This window comes from Sapajus apella, unplaced genomic scaffold, assembly GCF_009761245.1.
Source record: "Sapajus apella isolate SASKATOON/1434 unplaced genomic scaffold, GSC_monkey_1.0 scaffold244, whole genome shotgun sequence".
Classification (NCBI taxonomy): Eukaryota; Metazoa; Chordata; class Mammalia; order Primates; family Cebidae; genus Sapajus; species Sapajus apella.
Window position 1 is genome coordinate 261,809 of NW_022437184.1, and position 26,723 is coordinate 288,531.

General features: G+C 43.8%; 1 protein-coding gene across 2 annotated transcripts in view; it reads right to left on the reverse strand.

Annotated features, from left to right (window-relative positions):
* Window positions 1–26,723, reverse strand: part of ERCC3 (ERCC excision repair 3, TFIIH core complex helicase subunit) — a 35,866-nt gene that overhangs the window by 4,500 nt on the left and 4,643 nt on the right. For both annotated transcript variants that reach the window (XM_032271684.1, XM_032271685.1), the window contains exons 7-12: window positions 26,223–26,427; window positions 23,999–24,313; window positions 18,104–18,288; window positions 16,828–17,030; window positions 11,238–11,334; window positions 9,975–10,092 (exon numbers count right to left, since the gene is read on the reverse strand). In XM_032271684.1, coding sequence (XP_032127575.1) covers window positions 9,975–10,092; window positions 11,238–11,334; window positions 16,828–17,030; window positions 18,104–18,288; window positions 23,999–24,313; window positions 26,223–26,427 — 1,123 coding nt within the window. The remainder of the gene's footprint in view (window positions 1–9,974; window positions 10,093–11,237; window positions 11,335–16,827; window positions 17,031–18,103; window positions 18,289–23,998; window positions 24,314–26,222; window positions 26,428–26,723) is intronic.

The following is a 26,723-nucleotide window of genomic DNA, read 5'->3' on the forward strand; positions in this document are numbered from 1 at the left end:
TCAAGGATGTGGAAAAACTAGAACCCTCATGCACTGCTGCTGAGAAAGCAGATGATGTGGCTGATTTGGAAAACAGTCTGGCAGTTCATCAAAATGTTAAACACAATGTTATAACCATACAACCTAGCAATTCCACTTCCAGGCATAAATTCAAGAGAAATGAAACTATATCCACACAAAATTTTGTACATGAATTTCATAGCAGAACTCTTCTAACAGCCAAAAAGTGGAAACAGCCCAAATGTCCATCAACAGAGGTATGGATAAATAAAATGTGGTATGTCCATGGAATCGAATATTATTTGGCAATAAAAATGAAGTACTGACAGATGCCACAATATAGATAATCTTTTTGAAAACTTTATGCTGCCGGGTGTGGTGGCTCACACCTGTAATCCTAGCACTTTGGAAGGCCGAGGCGGGCGTGAATCACTCGAGGTCAGGAGTTCGAGACCATCCTGGCCAACATGGTGAAACCCTGTCTCTACTAAAAATACAAAAATTAGCCACACATGGTGGTTCACACCTGTAATCCCAGCTACTCAGGAGCTGAGGCAAGGGAATCCCTTGAAGCTGTGAGGTGGTGGTTGCAGTGAGCCAAGATCACACCACTGCACTCCAGCCTAGGAGGCAGAACAAGACTGTCTCTCAAAAAAAAAAAAAAAAAAGGAAAAAAGAAAGAAAACGTTATGCTAGGTAAAAAGAAACCAGTCAAGAAGGCCCCAAATGGTTTGATTCCATGTACATGAAATGTCCAGAAAAGGCCTATAGACATGAAAGAGGATTAGGGGCTGCCTAGGGATGGGGACTGGGAACAAGAGGAAATTAGGAGTGGATGAGGGTTTCTTTTGGGAGCTTACGAGAATATTCTAAACATGAATTGTGACATGATAGTTGCACAACTTTGTGAATACAGTCTTAGGTTTTCTTTGAGGATCCTTACTGAGGTCTTACATTTAAGTCTTTAATCCATTATGAGTTAATTTTTGTATGTGGCATAGGCAGGGGTCCAATTTCATTCTTCTGCATCCAGTTAGTCAGTTTCCCCAGCACCACTTATTGAATAGGGAGAACTTTCCTCACTGCATATTTTTGCTGATTTTGTTGAACATCATTTGGCTCCAAGTGTATGGTATTCCTTCTGGGCTATTCTGTTCCACTGGTCTATGTGTCTGCTTTTGTACCAGTACCAGGCTGTTTTGGTTACTGTAAGGCCCGCGGCATAGTTTGAAGTTGGATAATGTGAGGCCTTTGGCTTTGTTCCTTTTGCCTAGGATCTGCTTTGGCTATTCAGGTGCTTTTGCGGTTCCAGATGAATTTTATAAATTTTTTTCTAATTCTGTGAAAAATGATGTCGGCAATTTTTTTTTTTTTTTTTTAGAGGAAGAAAGAGAGAAAGAAAGAATAAGAATAAAAAAAAAAAAAGAAAGAAAAAGAATAAAGGAAAGGAAGAAAGAGGAAGAGGAAGAGGGAGAGAGAACAGGGGTGTTGCTTTATTGCCCGGGCTAGAATGTAGTCTAAAAATGGGTATGCCTGTAATTGTGTTTAATAATAGAGACATAAAAAAAAAAAAAAAAAGAGGGAAGAAAATAATTAACAAGCAGCCAACCAATATTTCATTTAAACCTGTAAGTACATGTGATGTAGTACTGATAAGAGTGTATATTTTGTGTATTTAAAGTGGAGAGTTCCATGAATGTTAAAATTAAGTCTACTTGTTCCGGATCTGAGTTCAAGTCCTGAATATCGATGTTAACTTTCTGTCTCATTGATCTGTCTAATATTGATATTGAAGTCTCCCACTATTATTGTGTGGGAGTCTAAGTCTCTTTATAAGTCTTATATAGCTGGGTATTTCTGTATTGGGTGCATATATATTTAGGATCTTTAGCTCTTCTTGTTACATTGATCCTTTTATCTTTATGTAATATCCTTCTTTGCTTCTTTTGATCTTTGTTGCTTTGAAGTCTATTTTATCAGCAAAAATTGCAACTCCTGCTTTCTATTTATTTATTTTTGCTCTCCATTTGGTTGGTAAAATTTTCTCCATCCCTTTGTTTTGAGTCTTTGTGTATCGTTGCATGTGAGATGGATCAGGATGTAGCATACCAGTGGGTCTTGGCTTTTTTTTGCCTGTCTGTGTCTTTGGATTGGGGGATTTAGTCGATTTAAATTTAGAATTAATAACAATATATGTGTGTTTGATACTGTCATTTAATGTTAGCGGGCTGTTTTGCCCATTAGTTGATGCAATTTCTTAATTATGTTGATGTTCTTTATTTTTAGGTATTTTTTAGAAAGGCTGATACTGGTTGTTCCTTTCTGTTTGTAATGGTTCTTTCAGAAGCTCTTGTAAAGCAGGCCTGGTGGTGATGAAATCTCTGAGTGCTTGCTTGTTCACAAAAGATTTTATTTTTCCTTCACTTATGAAGCTTAGTTTGGCTGGATGTAAAATTCTGGGTTGAAAGTTCTTTTCTTTAAGGATGTTGAATATTGGCCCCCACTCTCTTCTGTCTTGTAGGGTTTCTGCTGAGAGATCTGCTGTGAGTCTGATAGGCTTCCCTTTATGGGTAACCTGACCTTTCTCTCTGGCTGCCCTTAGTATTTTCTCTTTCATTTCAACCCTGGTGAATCTGGCAATTATGTGCCTTGACGTTGGTCTTCTTGAGGAATATCTATGTGGTGTTCTCTGTATTACCTGGAGTTGAATATTGTCCTGCCTTGCTAGGTTGGGAAAGTTTTCCTGAATAATATCCTGAAGCGTATTTTCCAGCTTGGATTGATTCTCTTCGTCACATTCAGGTACACCTATCAAACGTAAATTAGGTCTTTTCACATAGTCCCTTATTTCTTGGAGACTTTGCTCGTTCTTCTTTATCCTTTTTTCTCTAATCTTGTCTTTTTGTTTTATTTCATGAAGTTGGTCTTCGACCTCTGATATCTTTTCTTCTGCTTGATCGATTCGGCTGTTAAAACTTGGGCATAGTTTGCAAAGTTCTCGTGTTGTATTTTTCAGCTTCATTAATTCACTTGTATTCCTCTCTAAATTGTATGTTATTATTAACATTTCGTCAAACCTTTTTTCAAAGTTCTTAGTTTCTTTGCATTGGGTTAGAACAAGTTCTTTTAATTCCCAGAAATTTCTTATCATCCACTTTTTAAAGGCAGCTTCTGCTAATGGAACACAGTCTTTCCCCATCAGGCCTTGTTCTGTTGCTGATGAGGAACTGTGATCTCCTGTAGAGGGAGAGGCGTTCTGAGTTTGGGTATTCTCAGCCTTTTTAGGCTGGTTTCTTCCCTTCGTTATAAATTTATTCATCTGTGGTCTTTATAATTACCGTCTTTCTAGTTGGGTTTCTGAATGGACGTCCAACTTGTTGATTCCCGGCGCTAAAATCTGAGCAACCCACTGCGCCAGCCAAAACAGCAGCTTCAAGATTGATGGTGCTTTTCTGACTCTGCACCAAGAACGGCCACACCAAGGCAGCGGCAAAACCGCCTCACCGTCCTCAAGAGTCACGCTGGCGACACGTGGGGCTCCTCCGCTGGGAATCTCCTGGTGCGTGAGCAACAAAAATTGATCTGAAAGTGTGGCATCCTTTCGTTCTCTGCTCTTTCAGTGGGAGCTACAATCCCGAGCTGCTAGTGATCAGCCATCTTGGATCTCTCTCCTCGATGTCGGCAATTTGATAGCAATAGTTTCAAATCTGCAGATTGTTTTGGGCAGTCTGGCAATTTTAATTACATTGCTTCTTCCAATCCATGAGAATATACTGTTTTTCCATTTGTTTCTGTCACCTATGATTTATTTCAGCAGTATTCTGCAGTTATTCCTAGGTTTTGTCTTTTGTTTTTACAGCTACTGTAAATTGATTTGCGTTCCTGATTTGGCTCTCAGCTTGAATATTACTGGTGTATAGAAATGCTACCGATTGTTGTACACTGATTTTGAATCCTAAAACTTTACTCAAGTTGCTTACCAGGTCTAGGAAACTTGTAGTGGAGTCTTTAGGGTTTTCTAAGTATAGAATCATATCATTAGGAAAGATAGATAATTTAACTTCCTTTTTTCCTGTCTGGATGCCTTTTATTTCTTTATCTTGCTAGATTGCTCTGGGTAGAACTTTGTGTTGAATAGGAGTGGTGAGGGTGTGCTCTTTGTCTTGTTCCAGTTCTTAAAGGGAATGCATCCAGCTTTTGCTTGTTTAGAATACTATTGGCCATGGGTTTCTCACAGATGGCTTTTATTACTGTGAGATATGTTCCTTCCATGCTATTTGTTGAGGGTTTTTATCATGAAGGAATGTTGAATTTTATTTTTGATATTAGGATGACTTCATTTTTAATTATTTATGTGGTGAATCACATTTCTTGATTTGTGCATGTTAACCAATCTTGCATCCCAGAAATAAAGCCTATTTGATTGTGAATTAACTTTCTGATATGCTGCTGGATTTGGATTGTCAGCATTTTGTTACAGATTTTTGCGTCTATGTTCATCAGGAATACTGGCCTGTAGTTTTCTTTTCTCATTGTCTTTGCCAGATTTTGGTATCAGGATGATACTGGTTTCACAGTATGAGTTAGGGAAAAGTCATTCCTCCTCAATTTTTTTTGAATAGTTTCAAAAGAACGGATACCAGCTGTTCTTTGTACATCTGGTAGCATTCACCTGTGAATACATCTGGTTCAGGATTTTTTTTGTTGCGATATATATATGTGTATGTACACACACACACACAGAGTCTCATTCTATCGTCCAGGCTGGAGTGCAGTGGCATGACATCAGCTCACTGCAACCTCCTGGGATCAAGCAATTCTCCTGCCTTAGCCTCCCTTGTGGCTGGGATTACAGGCACATGCCACCATGCCCAGCTAACTTTGTATTTTTAGTAAAGACAGGGTTTTACCATGTTGGTCAGGCTGGTCTTGAACTCCTAACCTCAGATTATTATCCACCCACCTCGTCCTCCCAAAGCGCTGGGATTAGGGGCATGAGGCACCACGGCCAGGGCCATATTTTTTTTTTAATTACTGATTCCATCTCTAAACTCCTTATTGATCTGTTCAGGGTTTCAATTAACTCCTGATTCAATCTTGGGAAGCTGTGTGTTTCCAGAAATTTATCCATTTCCTCTAGATTTACTAGTTTGTGTAACAGGCATTTATAAGTCTCTGAGAATCTTTCATATTTCTGGGGATCAGCTGTGATATCACCTTTGTCATTTCTGATTGTGCTTATTTGGATCTTCTCGTTTTTTGTTAATCTAATAGCAGTCCATTGATCTTACTAATCTTTTCAAAGAACCAACTTTTAGTTTCATTGAACTTCTGTATTGTTTTTGGGTCTGAATTTCATTCAGTTCTGCTCTGACTTTACTTATTTCTTTTCTTCGGCTAGTTTTGGGATTAGCTTGTCCTTATTTTTCCAGTTCCTTCAGGTGCAATGTCAAATTGTTAATTTGAGATCTATCTTCCCAATGTAGGTGTTTAGTGCTGTAAATTTTCCTCTTAACATTAGCTTTGCTGCACCCCAGAAATCTGGTAATGTTGTATCTCTGTTTTCATTTGTTTCAAATAATGTTTTATTTCTGCCTTGATTTCATTGTTTATCCAAAAGTCATTCAGGAGTAAGCTGTTTAGTTTCCACATAATTGTGTGGGTTTTTTTTTTTTTTTCTTGCTTTTATTTAGAGATGGGGGCTCACTGTGTTGCCCAGGATGGTTTTAAATTTCTGAGTTCAAATCATCCTTGCGCTTTGGAAGGCCAAAGTGCTGGGATTACAGGCGTGAGCCACTGTGCCTGGCCAATTGTGTGGTTTTGAGAGTTCCTCCTGGTACTGATTTCTACCTTTATTCCACTGTGGTCCAAGAATATGCTTGTTGTGATGTCGACTTTTTTGAATTTATTGAGACTTTATGGTTAATAAAGTCAACCATAAAGTCTCACGTTGCTTTATGGTCAAACACATGATTAATCTTAAAGAGTATGCTCTGGGGGCAGATGAGAAGAATGTATATTCTGTGGTTGTTGGGTAGAGTATTATGCAGATGCCTATTAGGTCCAATTGGTCAAGTGTCCAATTTAAGTCCAGAATTTGTTAGTTTTCTGCCTCTATAATCTGTCTAATGCTGTCAGTGGGGTGTCAAAGTCTCCTACCATTATTATATGGCTGTCTAAGCCTTTTTCTAAGTCTAGAAATACTTGTTTTATGAATCTGGGTGCTCCAATATTGGGTGCATATATATTTAGGATAGTTAACTCTTCTCGTTGAATTGAACCATTTATCATCGTGTAATGATCTTCTTGTCTTTTTTTTTTTCACTGTGGTTGGTTTAAAGTCTGTTTTATCTGATGCAGGAAGAGTGATCCCCTGCCCCACTTTTTTTTTTCAGTTGTGTGATAGATTTTTCTCCAACCCTTTAATTTAAGCGTATGGGTCCTTGTATATGTGAGATAGGTCTCCCGAAGACAGCAGAAGGCTGGGTCTTGTTTTTAATCCAATTTGCTTTTGTTTTTGAGGTGGGGTGTTTAGGTTGTTTACATTCAAGGTTAATATTGCTATATGAGGCTTTATTCCTATCACGGTGTCATTAGCTGGTTGGTCTATAGTTTTGATTGTGCAGTTGCTTTACAGGGTCTGTGGGCTATGTGCTTACAGGTATTTTTGTGGTAGCAGGGGTTCTTTCATTCCATGTTTAGAACTCTCAAGCATCTCTTGTAAGGCCAGTCTGGTGGTAACAAATTCTCTTAGCAATTGCTTATCTGGGAAAGATTTTATTTCTTCTTTGCTTGTGAAACTTAGTTTGGCAGGATATGAAATTCTTGGTTAGAATTTCTTTTTCTTTCTTATTTTTTTCTTAAAGAGACAGGGTCTCACTGCGGCTTTTTTGTTTTTGTTTTTGTTTTGAGGCAGAATCTCACTATTGTCACCCGGGCTGGAGTACAATGCATGATCTCGACTCACTGCAACTTCCACCTCCTGGGTTCCAGCAATTCTCCTGCCTCAGCCTCCCAAGTAGCTGTGGTTCAGGCTCCTGCCACCACACCCAGCTAATTTTTGTATTTTTAGTAGAGATGGGGTTTCACCATGTTGGCTGGGCTGGTCTCAAACTCCTGACATCAGGTGATCTGCCCATCTTAGCCTCCCAAAGTGCTGGGATTACAAGCGTGAGCCATTGCACCTGGCTTGGTTTTTGGGTTTTTGTTTTTTAAACAGGGTCTTGTTCTGTTGCCCAGGCTGGAGTGCAGTGGTAGGATGTCAGCTCACTGCAATCTCTGCCTCCCAGACTAAAGCAATTCTGTCACCTCAGCCTCTTGAGTGGCTGGGACTATAGGCGCAGCCTATATGACCCTTTTCTCTAGCTAGATTCTTTCTTTTGCGTTGACCTTGAAAAGACTGATGGCTATGTGCTTTTGGGATGTTCACCTTGTCTAGTTAAGAAGATTCATTCTCACCACAGATCTTAGCAACCTTAGCATATGATTTTTACTCCCTTTCTTAAATTAGCAACTTTTACCTTTTCACTTTAAGAAAGCACTTTACAGCTTCTCTTTTCTTTACCTGAATTGCTGGTATCATTACACTTGTGCTTTGGGGCCATTACTAAGACAAGGGCTACTTGAAAACAAGTATTGAAATACAGTGACAGTTCATGGGAACTGAGATGGTTACTAAGTGACTAATGGGCAGGGAACATTTAAGCATAAATATGCTGCACAAAGGAAGAATTCACATCCTGGGTGCTACTCAGAAGAGTGTGTAATTTAAAACTTATCAATTGTTTATTTCTGGAATTTTCCATTTAATATTTTTGGACTATAGTTGACCACAGGTAATTGAATATGGAAAGCAAATAAGGGGGGACTACTGTATTATAGAAACTAGGACAGAAAATTCTGTGGCCTGAAAGACTTGATCCTTCAGAAAAATCTGAACATTTTTGCTTTGCAGTTCAAACATCAGTAGGTTAAGTATACCGCCCTTGAATTTCACTGTTTCTCAGTTTTACAACAGCTCAGAGATGCAAAGACAGGAGCCAAATATCTTATGTTAAATAGTGTGTTGAGCCAGAAAACAATTCTATTCACATTTAAAGGAGTTTTTAAGGCTGGGCACGGTGGCTCTCACCTGTAATCCCAGCACTTTGGGAGGCCAAGGTGGGTGGATCACTAGAGATGAGCCTGGCCAACATGGTAAAATCCCATCTTTACTAAAAATACCAAAAAATTAGCTGAGTGTGGTAGTGCATGTCTGTAGTCCCAGCTACTCAGGAGGCTGAGGCAGGAGAACGGAGGCTGCAGTAGAAGGAGGTTGCAGTGAGCCAAGATCGTGCCACTGCATTCTAGCCTGGGTGACAGAACGGGACTCTGTCTCAAAATAAATAAATAAGTAAATAAATAAAGGAGTTTTCAAATTAGAGTAAGGAATAAGTAACGAATTATGTTCACATTTGCTAGCAGATCATATTCCTGTCAGTTTATAAAATCCACTGTCTTAGCCTCCCAAGTAGCTGGAACCACAGGTACATACCACCATGCCCAGCTAATTTTTTGTAGAGATGGGGTCTCCTATGTTGCCCAAGATGGTCTCAAACTCTTGGACTCAAGCTATGCTCTGACCTCAGCTTCCCAAAGTGCTGGGATTATAGGTGTGAGCCACTGTGCCCAGCCAGCCCACTGCATTTTATAATTTATAAGATCAATCCTCACAGCAATCTTGGCAAGATAGGATTGTCAGCCCCACTTTGGATGGGAAAACCAAGGCTCAGAAAAGCAAATAATTTGCCCAAGGTGACACAGCTGGTTTGGTGCCCAAGGTCCATGCTATTTCTAGTCCATGCTACCTATCTCATCTCCCTTTTAAACACAAGGTACTAGATGCTTCTTAAACACATCTGAATGCAGTACAATTCCAAAACACGCCCACTAATCTTGTCACTTTCCAACATGCTAGCAGTCCAGATGCCTTCTTGGATAAGCAAATTCCTTGAGGATAGGGTCTATGTCCTCGTCTCAGGATGCACCCTGGTCCCACTAAGAGACAGGGCCATCTCTCAGCAACAGTGCCAGTCCCTGCCATGCCCACAATGGCGGTCTGGGCCCTTTTACTGCAGTAAGCAAGCAGAGGTGCCATGACTCCTCAGTAAATGCCTTTGCAATGTGGGGTTTCACCTCCTCACTCACTGAGCTTGCCACGCCCTGCTGCAAGCTGCTCCCAGGGCAGCACTCTGCACAGGTTATGAATGATGTGTCCATTTTTGTCTGCCCAAGCTGCTCCTACAAAACCTTTCCCTGAGTCCTCCAGAAGCAGCTTCTAGCTCCTCCTCTTATACTGGTGACCCAGCTCTGTTTTTTCCCTTCCACACCTACCCCGTAAGCACTGCCTTGCCCTGGCTCCTTCTTAACATCTACCAACACAGCCTGCTCAGTGTTAGAGCACATCAGTGTGGATTCCAGGCTGCTGTCATGGAAAGCGCATGCACAGTCTCCCCCAAAGCATGAGAAATAATGATGGGCCATAAGAATCTAGGTCTTTGCTTTGGGATCCCTCCCTCCAGAGTCGATTTAGCCCCAGGGTAAATGGCAGCTGACCCCTATCCTCTTCCTAACATAAATGGTTTAAGAGGGGAGACCGGCCGGGCATGGTGGCTCAAGCCTGTAATCCCAGCACTTTGGGAGGCCGAGGCGGGTGGATCATAAAGTCAAGAGATCGAGACCATCCTGGTCAACATGGTGAAACCCCGTCTCTACTAAAAATACAAAAAACATTAGCTGGGCATGGTGGCACGTGCCTGTAATCCCAGCTACTCAGGAGGCTGAGGCAGGAGAATTGCCTGAACCCAGGAGGCGGAGGTTGCGGTGAGCCGAGATCGCGCCATTGCACTCCAGCCTGGGTAACAAGAGCGAAACTCCGTCTCAAAAAAAAAAAAGAGGGGAGACCTCCTGCAACAGAAGATGAAAGGCCACTTTACCTTTTTTAGCTCGAAGCACCCGCCCTAGCCTTTGGGCTTCCTGACGTCTGGAGCCACCATGGGATGAGATCTGAATGAGAACATTTGCTTCTGGCAGATCAAACGATGTGTCGCCTACCTACAGAAACAAATCAGAAGGTTTTTATATATGAAGAGGAAAAAAAAATATCAATGGACCCAGAATTTAAATACGTTGTATAGATAATTTAGAAACATAATCACTCCTTCCCCTCTTTGTACCAGGGTCTATCTGATGCAGGCAGAGAGGTGAAGCAATGAACCTCAGCAAGGCATCTCTGGGTCTCCAGGACTTGTGTGAGTTCTCGGGAGAGCCATCCTAAAGAATAATGCCATGTCTCAGTGACACTCAAAAGAGTGCTGCTGGGCGCCAGGAGCCCAGAGATGAGAGGGTGCTTCAACAGAGACTGACTCTTGAGTCATTTACTTTTTTGGCTACAGAAATATGTTTCCGCAAAACCATCCATACTCTTACCTGGTGTCCACTGACACCAGCAGCACATGTGGGATGTGACCTGGGAGGAGTGACTGCTCCATATGGGATTCTGACTGCAGGTGGATTCCTCAGCTCTGGGGTTCCAAACATCGAGGTTCCCAGCCAAAGACATGAAAGTCTGGTGCTTATGTGCCCAGCCACAATCACATAAAATCTCATGTCTTTTGGGCTTTGGGATTGTCTTAATCTGAATGACTATTCTAAACCGTGGGGCTACAGCTTCTGATTGCAAGTAACCATCCCTGAGCTGGGCCTATGCAAGTCTGTGCTGACATCTACCACCCATCATCAAGGGACACCAGGAACCAGGACAAAGGCTGCTGTGACACACAGGATCTCCAACTTGTAAAGAGAACTTCATCTGAATGCCTACTTCTGCCAGAGTAGAAAATGAACTTTTGTTTCTTTTATAAATAAGGAAATACTTATTTCTTAAAATATTTCTTAATACATAATGCTTATTAAAATAAGTATTATTTCTTAAAATAAGTATCTCCTTAAAACTCCTATATCCCAAAAAGAATTAGGAAAAACCTCAGTCAAAGAGCCTTTACAGATTATTCATGATGCATGCAAATTCTTAGTCTGCTAACCCCAGGTAGTATCCCCTATTCCTGGACACATGGAAAATGAAAACATACATGAGAAGTTCCTTCAGCAGACATGAATTCACCGTCCAGGAATCATAGTGTACCCCCAGGGCCCCAGAGTGCTAGGGGCCTCACCTCCACCCTATATGCCATACAAACCTTGGATATGAAGATAGTATTAATTTTCGGGTTGTGCTTGAAATTCTGGAGAATTTGCATCCTTTCCCCCTGAGACGTAGGTCCGTAGATATAGGGTCTAGAGAAGAATGAAGCTGTGTTAGAAGGACCACAGAATAATGCCTCAGTTATCTTGAAAACACATCAGAAGGGAAAAGGAGTTAAGCAAGCTATTCTCAAGTAGAAAGCCCTGTCATGCAGGGATATCGTTACACCCACAAAAATGACAGGCTACAGACATACCGCCCGCCAGCCTCCCCCCAGCATCCCCCAGCCTTCCCCACTGATTCTAGGTTTAGGCCCACCATCCTCTTCGGGATTCCCTTCTTTCCATTTTTCGTTCTCTTTTTGGACCATGCTTTTTCCTGCTTCAACCTCCCTCTCTCTCAGCACAGAAGGAGAATCTCCAGATTTCATGAAGCCCAAGAAGAGTGACAAAGAAAGCACTGCTATTTCCAGGAAAAGGCTGGAAGCAACTGTTTGCCGATGACACAGGCATACTCCAAGAGATGAGCAGAAAGGAGAAAAGTATCCTTCAGCCATTTTTGGGCTGACTTCCATAACACTAAGTTTTAAAAACTTCTCTTTAATTTCTAGCTCCCTGCCAAAGAGCATAACCCTATTAATGAACTCACTGGTTATAATCCCATAGCACTGGGAATGACATACTCCCTCCTTTTGTCTTGGAATGTGATGGTGGACACTTTTTTGTAGCTTCCCAAGGATCATAACAACCGTGATGATGATGATGATAAAACAAAGACAATGAGGACAAGCTACAGGTACGCAGGGCCTACGAACGCCAAGAATACCAAGCTGAGTACCACATGAAAACAAAAAATCCAGGCAGGGTGCAGTGGCTCACGCCTGTAATCCCAGCACTTTGGCAGGTGGATCACCTGAGGTCAGGAGTTTGAGACCAACCTGGCCAATCAGGAGTTTGAGACCAACCTGGCCAATGCGGTGAGACCTCATCTCTACTAAAAATAAAAAAAAATAGCCGGGCATGGTAGCATGTGCCTGTACTCCCAGCTATTCAAGAGTCCGAGGCAGGCGAATCACTTGAACCTGGGAGACAGAGGTTGGAGCGAGCCGAGATCACACCTCTGCACTACAGCCTGGGTGACAGAGTGAGACTCTGTCTCAAAAAAAAAGTCAGCCAGCCCTGCCAAGGCTCCTCGGCACTGTAAAAGACAGGTTTCACGTGCCCCAATTTACATGTTGGAAACGAAGGGTCAGGAGCCTGAATAGGTGGAACCTGGGAGTGGCTGCTCCACTGCCCAGGCCCATCAGCACCCAGGGCAGTGCCCAGTCACAAGCTACCCTGCCTGGTATCCAGAGTGTCCTGACCACCACAGAAGTTTATCATTATCTATGCATGTCATGCTGTGAAAAAAGTGAGGAAGCCCCACTCATCAGAACAGCCTGACTCTTAACACCCAGGTTTCTAGGTGGTTTTCTCCTCTCCCATCACCAGGAAAAACTACTTGCACAGTGGGAAGTCCTCCGTTTCTAAAGGTTCCCGCATACAGCTGAAATACAGGGATAAGCATTTTCCAAGTGGAGAACTTCACATTTACTGAACACTTACAAGCTACTAGGCATAAGAATCCATCACCCACCATCAAGGGACATGAGGGCCAGGGACACACTGGGTGGCAGCAGTTCCATGTGACCAAAGCACAAAAGGAGTTCAGAGGTAAACAACTTTCCCACATCCAGTCTGTCTGATCTTAAAGACGAGGCTCTGCCCATGGCCTCACACTGCCACATAACCCTAAGCCTCTCTTGCAAAGTGCTTTGGTGATACTGATGCCTTTCTTATGAAGGCGGGGAGGAGCCAAAAGCATGGAAAATCCCCACCACGCACACAAGCTAAGGATGGAGCAATGCCCAGGAGCCACAGGATCACATTCGTTTTTAAAGGATAGGGTCTCACTACATTGCCCAGGCTGGTCTTGAACTCCTGGGCTCAAGTAATCTTTCTGCCTTGGCTTCCCAAAGTACTGTGATTATAGGCATGAGCCACTGCACCCGGCCCACAAATCATTTTAGAAGTGAGAAAACCAAGAAGGAAAAAAACTACTTCATACATTTAAAGGCCAGAGGCACAAAAAAAGGTAAGAAGTACACATTGTAATGATCATTCTAGTACACAGGAGACAGCCACAATCTGCTGCCCTTCACTGTGCCAGACTGGCTCGGAGTCGACAGTGCCAGGCAAATTAACATCCCTGCTCAAGCAGATGCTCGGGAGGCTGTGGCCAAGGAACAAGCCTCAGGAGTGCTGCAAATTTAGGTGGGGGAGGCCCCTGGAATGAGGCTCAGAAGACTGTGGAGGAGCTTTGCTGTGGGAGGAAGGATGGGAAGGGAAGATGGCTCTTAAATACGACACAGTAAATATAGGCACTGTCTCATTGCCCTGCTCAAACTGGCACTAATGTGACAGTAAAGAACACAAACCCGCAAAGAAAACAGGAGAAGAAATAACAGCAGATGAGAGAAGTAGGTAACATTTCAGAAGCTGGAAAGCAGACAGAAAAAGACACAGAACCTCAGCTAACAGACTAGAGAAAGCTGAAACTGGAGCCGGCAGGAGAGAAGAGCTATACGACACCCATCACTGTCCTTTGTGGGACGCAGGAGGGATCAGGAACTCATCACCAGTTGCCTGAGGAGGTGGGGAGGTGCGCAGGAGGACTGGCAGCTGTGAGTGCAAGGAGCAGTCAGGCCAGGCTGGCACAGGCAGGCTGCCTCTGCTGGTGGAGCACTGGAGACTGACTTTCCAGGGACACCGGGCAGAGCTGAGGGCAAAGGTGAAACTGACTGTGAAGATGCCACTAGCCCTCCTCCTCCCCTAACACGAGGTGGTGCCCAAAGGACTGGAAAATTCCTCTCTGAAGAAACTGTCCAGCCCAAGAAAAAAGTCCTAGAGATACTGGCACTTGGCAGTCTCGTGAAGAAATAGCCAGGTCCCTGCCCAGTCACTCTGGTGAGGTCCACAAGCTGGAAAACCCACTAAGCCATACAGAAAGGCCTGCCAGCTTTTTAGTGACTGACTTTAAGCAAGAAAATACAGCCAAGGATTACCAAAACTCAGAGGACTTGACAGGCAGGTAAAAACAATCAAGACAAAAAAAATGAAGGAAAAAAACAGCACAGGAAACAGAAGGAAGCTTCAAAAGCTTTCATAGCCTCAGAGAAGACACTATTCACAAAACAAGAACAGTTACCAGGAAAGGACTCTCAGAAATTAACAAGTCTGAATAGAAGGTTAGAAGACAAAGTATGAAAAAAAAAATAGTAAAAGGCAAGCAAACAGGAGAAGCTGTTCAGAGGATCTAACATCTGACCAGTCAAGATTCTAAAAAGAGAGAACACAAAGAAGGTGATTAACAACAAAAAATAGAAATTCTCGGGACTGAAGGACACGAGTTCCCAGACAGAAAGGGCCTACTGAGCGCCCATCATAATGAAAGAAAAAACATTAGGAGTATCATTTTGAAATTTCCAAATCCTACCAGTATTCAAGGGAAGGAAAACACACAGCCACCACAGCAGACAACACACTGAGGGGAAGCAAAGTCAGACTTCTGAGCTGCTGCACTAGAAGCTCGAACGTTAGTTCTGTGGACCTGCCAAACTACTGATCAAGTGTAAAGTCAGGTAAAGACATCTGCAAAAGGTGAAGTCTCCAAAGCTTCCCCTCCTACATCCCTTCTCACAGGAATCTACTGGAAGATGTGCTCCATCAAAATGAGTCATCAAGAGAGTGGAGACTTGAGGGTGGGCAACGGGGGTCCCTACACAAGAAAAAGGCCCAGAGAATTCATGGGGTGGTGTCCAAGGGAAACCCCATAATAACTTGTGGCGTCTCTAGTCCTAGACAGCAAGCAGGCGTGCTGGTGGGGATCCCACAAGGGAAACAGAAAAAAAAGAAACTAAGAAATTACCTGACCCTACTGAGTTTATGGTTATGTGAAGAGTTTGGAGAGGAATAACAAATGTACAAAAAAAAAACAAGCAAAAGCAATGACAAGGCAATTATTAACTCCAAGGCAAACAAGTATTTACAAAAAAGAAAACGTAATAGTACACTCCACAGCTTTGCCTGAACAATGCCACTATATGGTTATCTCTAAACGATACTTACACAGTCAAAATAATGTAACACTGAATATTAATGTAACCCCCAACTTGTGCTATTCCTATATTGGGAGGATGGTAGGAGAGGGAACAGGAGTAGGGAGAGTGGTGTATGTAAGAAAGTCAAACCCTCAACTCCGACAGTAGGAAGTTAATAGGCAATTTCTACAACTCATAATCAAGAAATTACTACATAAGCTATTACTTAGAAAGATGAAGGTAGGCCGGGCGCAGTGGCTCATGACTGTAATCCCAGCACTTTGGGAGGCCAAGGCAGGAGGATCGCTTGAGCCCAGGAGTTTGAGACCAGCCTGGGCAACATAGCAAAACCCCATCTCTACAAAAAATACAAAAATTGGCTGGGTGTGGTGGTGTGTGCCTGTAGACCCAGCTCCTTGGGAGGCTGAGGTGGAAGGACTGACTGAGCCCAGGAGGTCAAGGCTGCAGTGAGCCGCTATCACACCACCACAGTACAGCCTGGGACAGAGTGAGACACTGTCTCCAAACAAAAAAAAAAGAAAGAAAGAAATATGAAAGTAAACAACAAAAAAGAGTTGAAGGTGGCAGTCTTCAAGAAATAGTAATTGTGGGTGGGAAAACAGAAGCAAGGAATTGATTGCTGTTTTTCATAATAATCTAAATGTTGACTTGGATTACAAAGTCTTTCTAAATTAAGGAAAGGTGTAATTTTAGAAACTGGAGAAATTTAATCATTCTATGCCTTTGTTTTTCCTTCTATACAATGGGGACAACATCTCATATGGCTGAAGTGAGGATTAAATAAAACATATGTATAGTACACGTAGCACATAGTTTGACCTGTCTCCAGAGGGCCTGGCCTTCTGCAACACTTACAGCACCTGAAATCCTGTGTCACTGTAGAAGCAAGCACAGGTCTCTTCCTCCTTACTTGGCAGAGATTTACAAGAGCCAGGTTTTAAGCACAGACATTTGGGTGGAGCCATGGGTTGATGAGGATGCGGGGTGAGCATTTCTAAGAAGCTCCTTTCAGATGCCAGTCACGTGGGATGCTGGCCCAGGCTGTCTTGCCCTCCTAGTCCCTAAACCATCCAGTCTGGCCTTCTCTCCACCCACAGAGCTCACGAAGTCCAAATCTCCAAATGCCAACTCCCACCCACCTTTGGAGCCCAGATCTTCCATGGGGCCCCATGCAGCTCAGTCCAACTCTCTGTTCCCTGTTCTTTGGGCTCAGGGTGACCAGGCCCCTCTTTTCTTTATGGTCTAACCTCTGACTCCAACCACCTGCTTTTAAGTCTTCCCTGGTTTCTGAGATCAGGGCCACAGAAAGAGATCTCTGGATCCCGAGAAGCTCCTCAGGGAAAAAAAACACACAGCAGGCACCTTCTGCACTCTCAACGGGGAAGAGAAACTGGCCTGAAGGAAGCTCCAAGTTTCCAATTCTTACTTGTTCAGTCGAATGGCATATTCCTTCAGGGCAAACACATTGTCAGCAAAAACAATAATCTTGTCATTCCTCCTTTCATGAAACTTGATCAGAAACTGGCAAGCTCTAAATTTGTTGGGGTTCATGGTGTACAGCAAGATTCGTTTCTTGGTTTTGATTGCCACATATTCCCGGTAAAATTCAGGAGACATAGGGCACCAAACCTGTGATGTAGTAAGAAACAGAGGTCACTTTACAAGTTTAAACATTACACAATTAAAAACTTTTCAAGCCCTTTCTCTTAGCAGAATTACTTTTAAAAAACCAGCCAGGTGCAGTGGCTCATGCCTGTAATCCCAGCACTTTGGGAAGCCAAGGCAGGCAGATCACTTGAGGCCAGGAGTTCAAGACCAGCCTGGCCAACATGGTGAAATCCTGTCTCTACTAAAAATACAAAAATTAGCTAGGTGTGGTGGTGCATGTCTGTAATTCCAGCTATGTGAGAGGCTAAGGCAGGAGAATCACTTGAACCCAGGAGGCAGAGGGTGCAGTGGGCGGAGATCACGCTGCTGCACTCCAGCCTGGGTGAGAGTGAGACCCTGTCTCAAAAACAAAACCCCAAACCAATGGTATGTGAATTACATATAAATACAACTGAAAATAAACACATACACAAAACTAAACCCAACCTAATACCTCCTGTTGAACCAGACACTTTCACATGTCAGCTGCTTAAGATTTTTAAATGTAATCATATCCAGGGAGTTATTTTCACACCAGCTGCAAGTGAGGGAAACCAGATTCTCACCTGGAAGTGCCAGGAATTCCTCTGTTTAGGCCACACGGCCACACACAAGTCAGCACTGCTACTGAGTACTGCCACCTATGTACACACTTCCCAGCAGGGCCAGGAGCATGTCAGTCAGGCACTTGGGGCCATCAGAGCAAAGCCCTTTGCTGCCAGGCTCCCAGGCAGCACTGTGGTATCAGGGGCCTTCATTCATCCCTGTGCCCTGAACTCTCATCCTCACCCACAGAAATCCATGACTGGTAAACCCAGTGGCTAGGAAAAAGAATCATCTCAAATTCAGGGATATGTGAGGTATGTAACAAGGTAGAAGATATGGGGAAGTGGGTCTAGTACCACCCACCCAGAGGGTAACTGACAATCCTGCATGAGGTAGTAGCAGGTTAGCCTAAGTCCTGACCTATGCCTGCCCATGAGGAGTCAACCTGATCACTCCTCTGCCCACGGGATGAGGCCCTGTCCCAGATGCCCCCAGCCCAGACCAGCTACCTCAGCACACTGGACTTTGGCGATGTAGCCATTATTCTGCAGCTCCATCCAGTTGGCTTCGTAGAGCTTAGGCCCAATCAGAAAATTTAAGTCCACAATTTTGTCATCTTCCCGGACGAGGGTTGCAGTCAAACCCAGCTTACAGTGGGCCTGCACGATGGTGAGCACCCTTCGGAACATCTTGGCTGAGGAAACAATGGGAGCGTTCACATTGTCACTTTTCTTTTTTTTCTTTTAAATATTTTTTGTAGAGATGGGGGTCTCACTATGTTGCCTGGGCTGGTCTTAAATTCCTGGCCTCGAGCAATCCTCCTGCCATAGCCTCCCAAAGTGCTGGGATTACAGGCATGAGCCACCACACCCAGCCCACATTGTCACTGTTTAAAATGCTAATAGCTGTGTAACTTAACACTGGCACCAGCTGAGCTAACCCTCAGGTTTCAGGACCACAGAAGCTGGCTCTAGACAAGAATGACCAGGCAAATGCATCACCATCACTTTTAGACCTGTCCAAAAGAAAATGAAAAGGAGAATAAGCGAAAATGGACTTAAGGAAGCTCCAAGTTGATGGACCCCAACATTCCCCTCACAACAGTTATCAGCAGAAGCGCAGATGGCAATTTGAAACACAACCTGCAACACTTACAATACCATTCAGCTCTCAATTACGCAAGGAATTTTTCCCTAAAACCTGTACCCAGGTTACTGAAAAGACAGCTGGTGATCTAGGGCAAGAAAGAAATGAAAGAAGCCAGCTCTGCTCAGCTTCCCACCATCTTCCCAGAAACCAGGGAGAAAACCAAGCCCACAGGAGTGATGAAACTCCAGGCACTGCTCTGCCCAAGCACTCTGGCCCACCTTAGGAAACTCCCCTCTCCAAACTTTACCAATTCAGTCACTTTGGTCAACCAGCAACTTCCTTTTTCTTCCTTTCTTTTGAATATTATAATTCTCTCTGATTTATCAAATAAACACATAAATAGGTATGAGATGTTCATTCTTAAAAGACCTAATTTATGGGTTTCCATGGGCTCACCTTTCAACAATTCTAATACTCTGAAGGAAGGTTAAAATGTTTGAGTCAGGCTTATCTTGCCACATAATTGAAAGTAGGGCTAATGACATTTCAGAAATAAATACACACAATAAGGAAAATGAGGCCTGAATACACCAAAACACAATGACATTAACAGTGAAATAAGAGCGTTGTCTAAGTAAATGTTTAGTTTTACAGCTACATGGTCTGCACACACCACCACATGCAAACACACACACATGCACACAAACACTACACAAAAAAAACAAGCAAAATCAGCTCAATGTTATCTCTAAGGAAAGACTGGGATGGCTCCAAAAAACAGTAGCAAGAACCCCAAACCAAGCTCCCATGTTAAGAGGGCAACGGTAGTCAAGGCAATGGCAACACCAACCCAGTGTGGGCTCCAGGGAGGCAGCACTGGGGGACATAATGGCCCAAGGCAAGGATAAGGCAGGCAGGACTCTGCCTGGACACCCATGACCCAATCACACCCCTCTATTATACTCTCCTACAGCCCTGACAGCTGTCACAGGTGAATAACTCACAATGTACTACTCAATACATTTTTACAGAGACACGCATCTGTGGAACCACCTAGATCAGGATATGGAGCATCGATCACCCAGAGGTCTCTCCCCTGACCCCTCCTGTCAATAACTAGCACTCTCCCTTAAGGGAACCACTCCTCTGACCTCTGTCATCAGAGAGGGGTTTGCCTCCTTTCTGAATTTTACACAAATGAAATCATAGTATGCGCTTTTGTGTGTCATACTATGTCATTATGACACAACATTATGTCATGGTTGTCATTTGGCCTTTATTTGTGTGGTTACTTGGCTCTCCTCCCACTTTGTCTCCAGGGCCAAGTACAGTGCCTAGATTTAGCCGGTTCTCAATAAATACCTGCAGGAATAATGAAACTGGCACCTTGCCTAGCACACAGGAAGCGCTTAATACATACAAGTACCATAGTATGAACCTCATTAATAAAAAGATCTAACAGGGCTCCTTTTGAAAAATCTGTGAAACAGCACAGCAATCTATCCTTTGAGATAAATCTCAAAGACTGATCACGCCACCTAACCCAACACAGACGTTGAACAGTCAGAAGACTTACCCTGTTTACTAGCAGTCCCTTATTTAACATTTGCTCTCCGGGACAATGAGCATGGCCAGGCCACTGGGCTTACAGAGCCTGTACTCAAAAATCCCTTAGAGCTTGTCTGTTTCACTCCACAACTCAACCAAGGACAAACTCATCCAGTGAACTAGATGAGAGAGAGGCAAATTCACACACATACGTGAGTGTAGGGTGCACCTTTTTGTACTTGTCATTAGTTAATCAATCCCAAACCTGTGCTGCTGCCCACTAGAAGCTGGGACCTGGGGATTGGGTTAAAGAAAAACAAGAACGTATACCAAACATACAGTCAGACAGAATGCCTCAAGCCCTGAACGCAGCTTCCAACCAAACTGCTACAGAACAGCAGAACAGTTCCAAACTCCTTTGCGGGTAGTGAATCTCTGTATCATAAATTTTCAATCCTAGCAGACCCCACACCCACCCTTCCCCTTAATCTTCTTTTCTTTTTAGTTTTTAAATTATCACAGTAAAACTGACAGGGGTAGAGGGGAGCGGTTAGCTCTATGCATTTTAACACATTTACATTTTTGTTACCAGCAAAATTGTGGAATCAAGTTACAAATACAGACATCACCCCAAAAAACTCCCCCATGCTGTCGTTTTAGAGTCATCCCTCTCTGACCCCCCACTTCTGGCAACCACTGATCTGCTGGCCAGCACTATATTGTCATTGTGTATAAATATACACTCTGGAAGCTTTTGAGACTGGCTTCTTTCACGCAGCACCATGCTTTTGAGATTCATCCAAGTTGCAACATGCAGTGTTTGTTCTTTTTCACTTCTGAGTAGTGTTCCAGTGCATGGATGTACCACAGCTTGTTTATCCAGACACCTACTGATGACCACTTGGGTTTTGGGTATTATGAACACAGCTGCCATGAACATTCGTGTACAGGACTTTGTGTAAGCCTATTTTCATTTATCTAGGATACCCAGGAATGGGACCGATGGGTCATGTGGTAATTTTACAATGAACTGACAAACTGTTTTCCACAGTGACCATACACTTTGCTATCCATCCCTCCAGGAATGTTTGACAGTTCAGCTGTTCTGTGATCTCGTCAGCACTGGCACATCAGTATTTTTTATTCTGGCCACTCTAATTGGCATATAGGAGCATCCTGCGGTAGGTTTAATTTACAGTTCCCTGATGGCTAATAAGGTTGAATATTTTTTCAGGTGCTTCTTTGACATATACAATGCCTTTTTTGGTGAAATGTCTGTCAATTTCTTCTGCCCATTTCTTTACCTTTTTGCCATTGCCTAAATATCTAACAGGAAACTCAAATTCATACATCTAAAGCCCTACTTCTGATAGTCACCTTCCAGACCAGCTCCTTTGACAGCGTTCCCCATCTCTGATAGCACTGCCCACTCTATCTTCCCTTTGTTTGAGCCAAAAACCTTAGTGTCATTCCTGATTTCCCTCTCTGATCCCCCATTTGGCCTGTGAGTTAAAAGCTTCACTACAAATCCAGAGTTGGATCATACTTTCATCCTTACTGGTTCACACTTCTTACTGGAATTCCACAAACCCCCTTCATCGCTTCCGTCTTGCTTCCCTCAGTCTATTCCCGGCACAGCAGCCAGGGTGGTATTTTTACAGTGTAAAGTCAGCTCATGTCACCCTCTGCTCAAATTCCTTAGATGTCTTCACACTAAGAGTACAACGCCAAAGTTCTTGCTGTGGCCTACGAAGTCCTACAAGATCACCCCAATATCTCTATCCTTCCTCAGCCCTGACTACTGTTTCTATGCTCTCCTCTGGAAGCATGGCCATCTTGTGCTGTCTCTCTATGCCAAGTACTTTCCCACAGCAGAACCCATATCCTGCAGCATCCATGAGAAAGACCTCCGATCCCTCCCTGGCCAGCTGTGAACATCTCTAGGTATCTCCTGAAAACCATCAGTGCTGAAGAGCTCTCAGTGCACAGAAAGAACCAGATGCTGGGTCATTTTGACAACATTTTGAACACTACCTGGGAAATGCCTCAGATTTCATTTTGTTCACAGTAACCTCTACTCTAGACTTCCTAATTTACCCTAATCTGTTCATCTTTTTTTTGGGGGGGGGGACAGGGTCTTACACTTTGTCACCCATGCTGGAGTGCAGTTGCACAGTCATGGCTCACTGCAGCCTCAACCTCCCAGGTTCAAGTGATCCTCCCACCTCAGCTTCCTGAGCAACAGGGACCACAGGTACACGCCACCACACTTGGCTAATTAAAAAAACTTTTTTGTAGAGACATGTCTCACGCTTACCCAGGCTGGTCTTAATCTCCTGGGCTCAAGCAATCCTCCTGCCTTCGCCTCCCAAAGTGCTAGGGGACTACAGGTGTGAGCCACCATGCACAGCGCTAATCTGTTAATCATAATCCCTTAATCTGTTTTCACCAAAAAAGATTCACCCAAAAAACTATGCAGCAATAAAAGAAACAAATTACTAATAAATGCTAAGGCACATATGAACCATTATGTGAAGTAAAAGACGCCAGACATAAGAAAATAAATTTTCCATAAAAGGTAAATCTATAGTGACAGAAAGCAGTTCAGTGGTCACCTGACCTAGACAGAGAAACAAAGATTGACTGCAAATGAGTACAAAGGAAATCTACAACTGGATCACGGTGGCTGGATGCAGTAGCTCACGTCTGTAATCCCAGTACTTTGGGAGACCCAGGCGGGCAGATCACTTGAGGTCGGAGTATAAGACCAGCCTGGCCAACATGAAACCCCACCTCTACTAAAAATACAGAAATTTGGCCAGGCGTGGTGGCTCACGCCTGTAATCCCAGCACTTTGGTAGGCTGAGGCAGGTGGATCATCTGAAGTCGGGAGTTCGAGACCAGCCTGACCAACATGGAGAAACCCTGTCTCTACTAAAAATACAAAATTAGCATGGTGGCGCATGCCTGTAATCCCAGCTACTCAGGAGGCTGAGGCAGGAGAATCGCTTGAACCCGGGAGGCAGAGGTTGCAGTGAGCCAAGACCACATCATTGCAGCCTGGGCAACAAAAGCGAAACTCCATCTCAAAAAAAAAATACAAAATTAGCCAGCTACTCGGGAGGCTGAGGTAGGGGAATCACTTGAACCCAAGAGTCAGAGGTTGCAGTGAGCAGAGATCACACCACACACTCCAGCCTGGGCAACAGAGCGAGATGCCACTTCAGAAAAAAAAAAAACTTGGATCATGCTCATGGCTGCACTGCTCCACAAACTTACTAAAATGCATTGGATTATATGTTTGCAAGGGGTGATTTTATGGTATATAAATTAAATCAATATAGCAGCTTTAAAAAAAGGTTTGCCCGTGATACTTGAAGAAGTAGGGCTTCTATTACATACTGACTAAGAATCAACATTTCAGGCTTCAAAGAAAACACATCACCACCGCTGTGGAAGGGCTTTTCAGTGCTCCTAATCCAGTTTTTAGAGGGCCATTAAAAAACGGATTAAGCTAAGCAGCAAAAGAAAGATGGAGGAAAGAAAGTATCATTTTCTAAATGACTACTGAGCCAGTGATTAAGAAAGCTGTGAATGTGAACACTCCTGCCCGCATCCCACCCAAACTTAAGAATTATTAAAAAGCTTTACCCAGCAAGTCTTTTTAGCCAGCTATGTGGGCTACACAGCAGTCCCTCTCCCAAACTAACAAATGGAAATTGGTCTGTCTGTTCAACAAGTGGACAGCTCAGCTCCAGATGGCTTACCTGGTATAGTGTGCACTTCGTCCAGGATCATGAGGCCCCACTCCTGGGTCTTGAGCCACTCCATGACTCGCTCGGCCTCCCAGGACCTTTTGGTGGTGTGGCCCAGCATGGAGTAGGTGCTAATGGCCACGGAGCAGCCAATGGGCTTGTCCTTGGCATCAGAGGTGAACCGGCAGATCTGGCTGTCGTCAATGGTGGACCACATCTTGAACTGGGCTTTCCACTGCTCCACAGAAACAGCTGAGTTGCCCAGCACCAAACAGCGTTTTCTGACAGTGCATGCAGCAGTCACACCAACCAGGGACTTTCCAGCACCTACAAGAAACAACAGTGCATTCCCACCCAAGGACAGGCTGAAATGAAGGACAGGGACAGGCAGAATGCCTCACAAGTACAGCAATCTAGGACAATGTCTTGTAATAGTTTGCAGAGCTGATATCTGTGTGTACACACATGGCTCCAGCCTGTTTTCTTATTTATAATGAGGAGACACGCCCACTTCACACACACGTGAGAATTAGCAGATGCTGGGGCCTACTGCAGCACTTTACATGTATCTCACTTAAATGTTAAAATCTCACACCAGTGAGAAGAGAAATGCCTACTATTGCCATTTTAAAGAGAGAAAAACCTGGCTGGGCGCAATGGCTCATACCTGTAATCACAGCACTTTGGGAGGCCAAGGTGGGTGGATCACTTGAGGTCAGGAGTTTAAGACCAGCCTGGCCAACATGATGAAACTCTTCTTTACTAAAAATACAAAAATTAGATGGGCATGGTGGCGGGCACCTATAATCATAGTTCTTCAGGAGACTGCTTGAACTCAGGAGGCGGAGGTTGTAGTGAGCCAAGATGGTGCCACAGCACTCCAGCCTAGACAACAGAGCAAGACTTTGTCTCAAAAAGAAAAAAGAAAAACTAAAGCCAAGGAGTACCTCACCTTGCCCTCTGCCACGGGACAGTAATGCCGCTGGGGTACAGCATGCCTAGCCCATAGGAGAAGGGAATTGGCAAAAGATCACTATTATTATTACAAGGTAAACGGGACTGAGAACTCAGGGATGCACTAAGTGTGTACAGACAAGATGAAATTCCACGAGCTTCTGAGTTTACCATCCACCGTTTGAAGATCAAGATAAAAATCAAGCTTTTCCATTAAACAGAGATCCTTCCTTTATTATAAAAATACATTCTGTGGCTGAGTGCAGTGGCTCACACCTGAAATCCGAGTACTTTGGGAGGCCAAGGTGGGTGGATCACGAGGTCAGGGGTTCAAGACCAGCCTGGCCAAGATGGTGAAACCCCATCTCTACTAAAAATACAAAAATTAGCCAGGCACGGTGGCAGGTGTCTATAATCCCAGCTACTCAGGAGGCTGAGGTAGAGGCAGAGAACTGCTTGAACCTGGGAGGCAGAGGTTGCAGTAAGCCGAGATCATACCACTGCACCACAGCCTGGGCAACAGAGAGAGACTTCGTCACACACACACACACAAAATACACACCGAGTTACCAGGAGTAAAAGTAAGTTAAAAAAAAAATTTTTAATTTAAAAAAAATGGAAAAACATCATCAAAATAACTCCTGGAGTTTTGTAAAAAAGAACCTCTCATTTCCTGAAGACTTTACCTCTGTAAGTCCTCAATGGGGTCCCAAGGTAAGTCTGTTGTGGCCTCTGGCCAAGCAGCTAGGCTAGGAGCTAACATTACTGAGGACAAGTGGTCAAACAGGTGCCCAGGGGGCCACTCCTGCCTTTTCCTAGCCATGCACACCATCCTAAGTCATCTAGGAACACCCAAGTTTCTGTGCTAGGAGTCTCCAAACACACAACACCTAAAGTTGATTCAAGAACAAGAACCTAACCCCACTCTGTGCAACAGCCCCTTGCCATCATTACAATCTCACCTCTCACCTGCTCTAATTTCTCATTGCCTCTAGCACCACCCAAGATCGTACATATCTGCTTACCATCTGTCTCTCCCCCAGAGAATGAGCTCCATGAGGTTAGGAGTGTTGCTCTAGCCACCATAATACCCCCAGTGTCCAGCCCAGGACCCATACACAGCAAGCGCTCAAATACTTGTCAAGTCATGAATCAGGGAGTCACCTGATCATGGCTTTTTAGCAAGGTGTGATTTAGGGAAATGTGCAGAGAGAAAGCGGGAGGCAGCTGGCAGACCCAGTCACAGCAGCCTAGCCCCCTTCTTAATTCCAGTACCACTTACCACAGGGAAGAACAATGACCCCCGAACGTGCACGCCCGTTTCCAAACATCTTTCGCAAGCTCTTCTCCTGATAGGGTCTGAGGACAGCTGTGGGCTTTAGGTCAATGTTAATATCAGGGTTGACAGAATCATTCCGGAAGTCATATTCTGCCAACAGAGGGTACTCCAGGTGGATGCAACGTTTCTGCAGTTCCTCAATCATCTCCTGGAAAGTGAGCACAAAAAGGGTTTCAAAATCTTGTTAACTCCAAAGTGTGCTCAAAAACATCACACCTTCTAAGAAGTCCAATGGTCAGAAAAGTGGCATTCTATCTAAACCTCTATAATTTTAGACTTTGCTCAGTTAACAACTGAGATAAAACACAGAAAAGCAGCCCAGACTAACAACACTATCAAAATGAAATTGAATCAGCAGCCAAAATTGACCTTCAGGCACCGTTTCTCATATCTCCTCTGGAATTTGTGAAGACCAGCCTAGCAGCCTGAGGAAGAGGACACTGG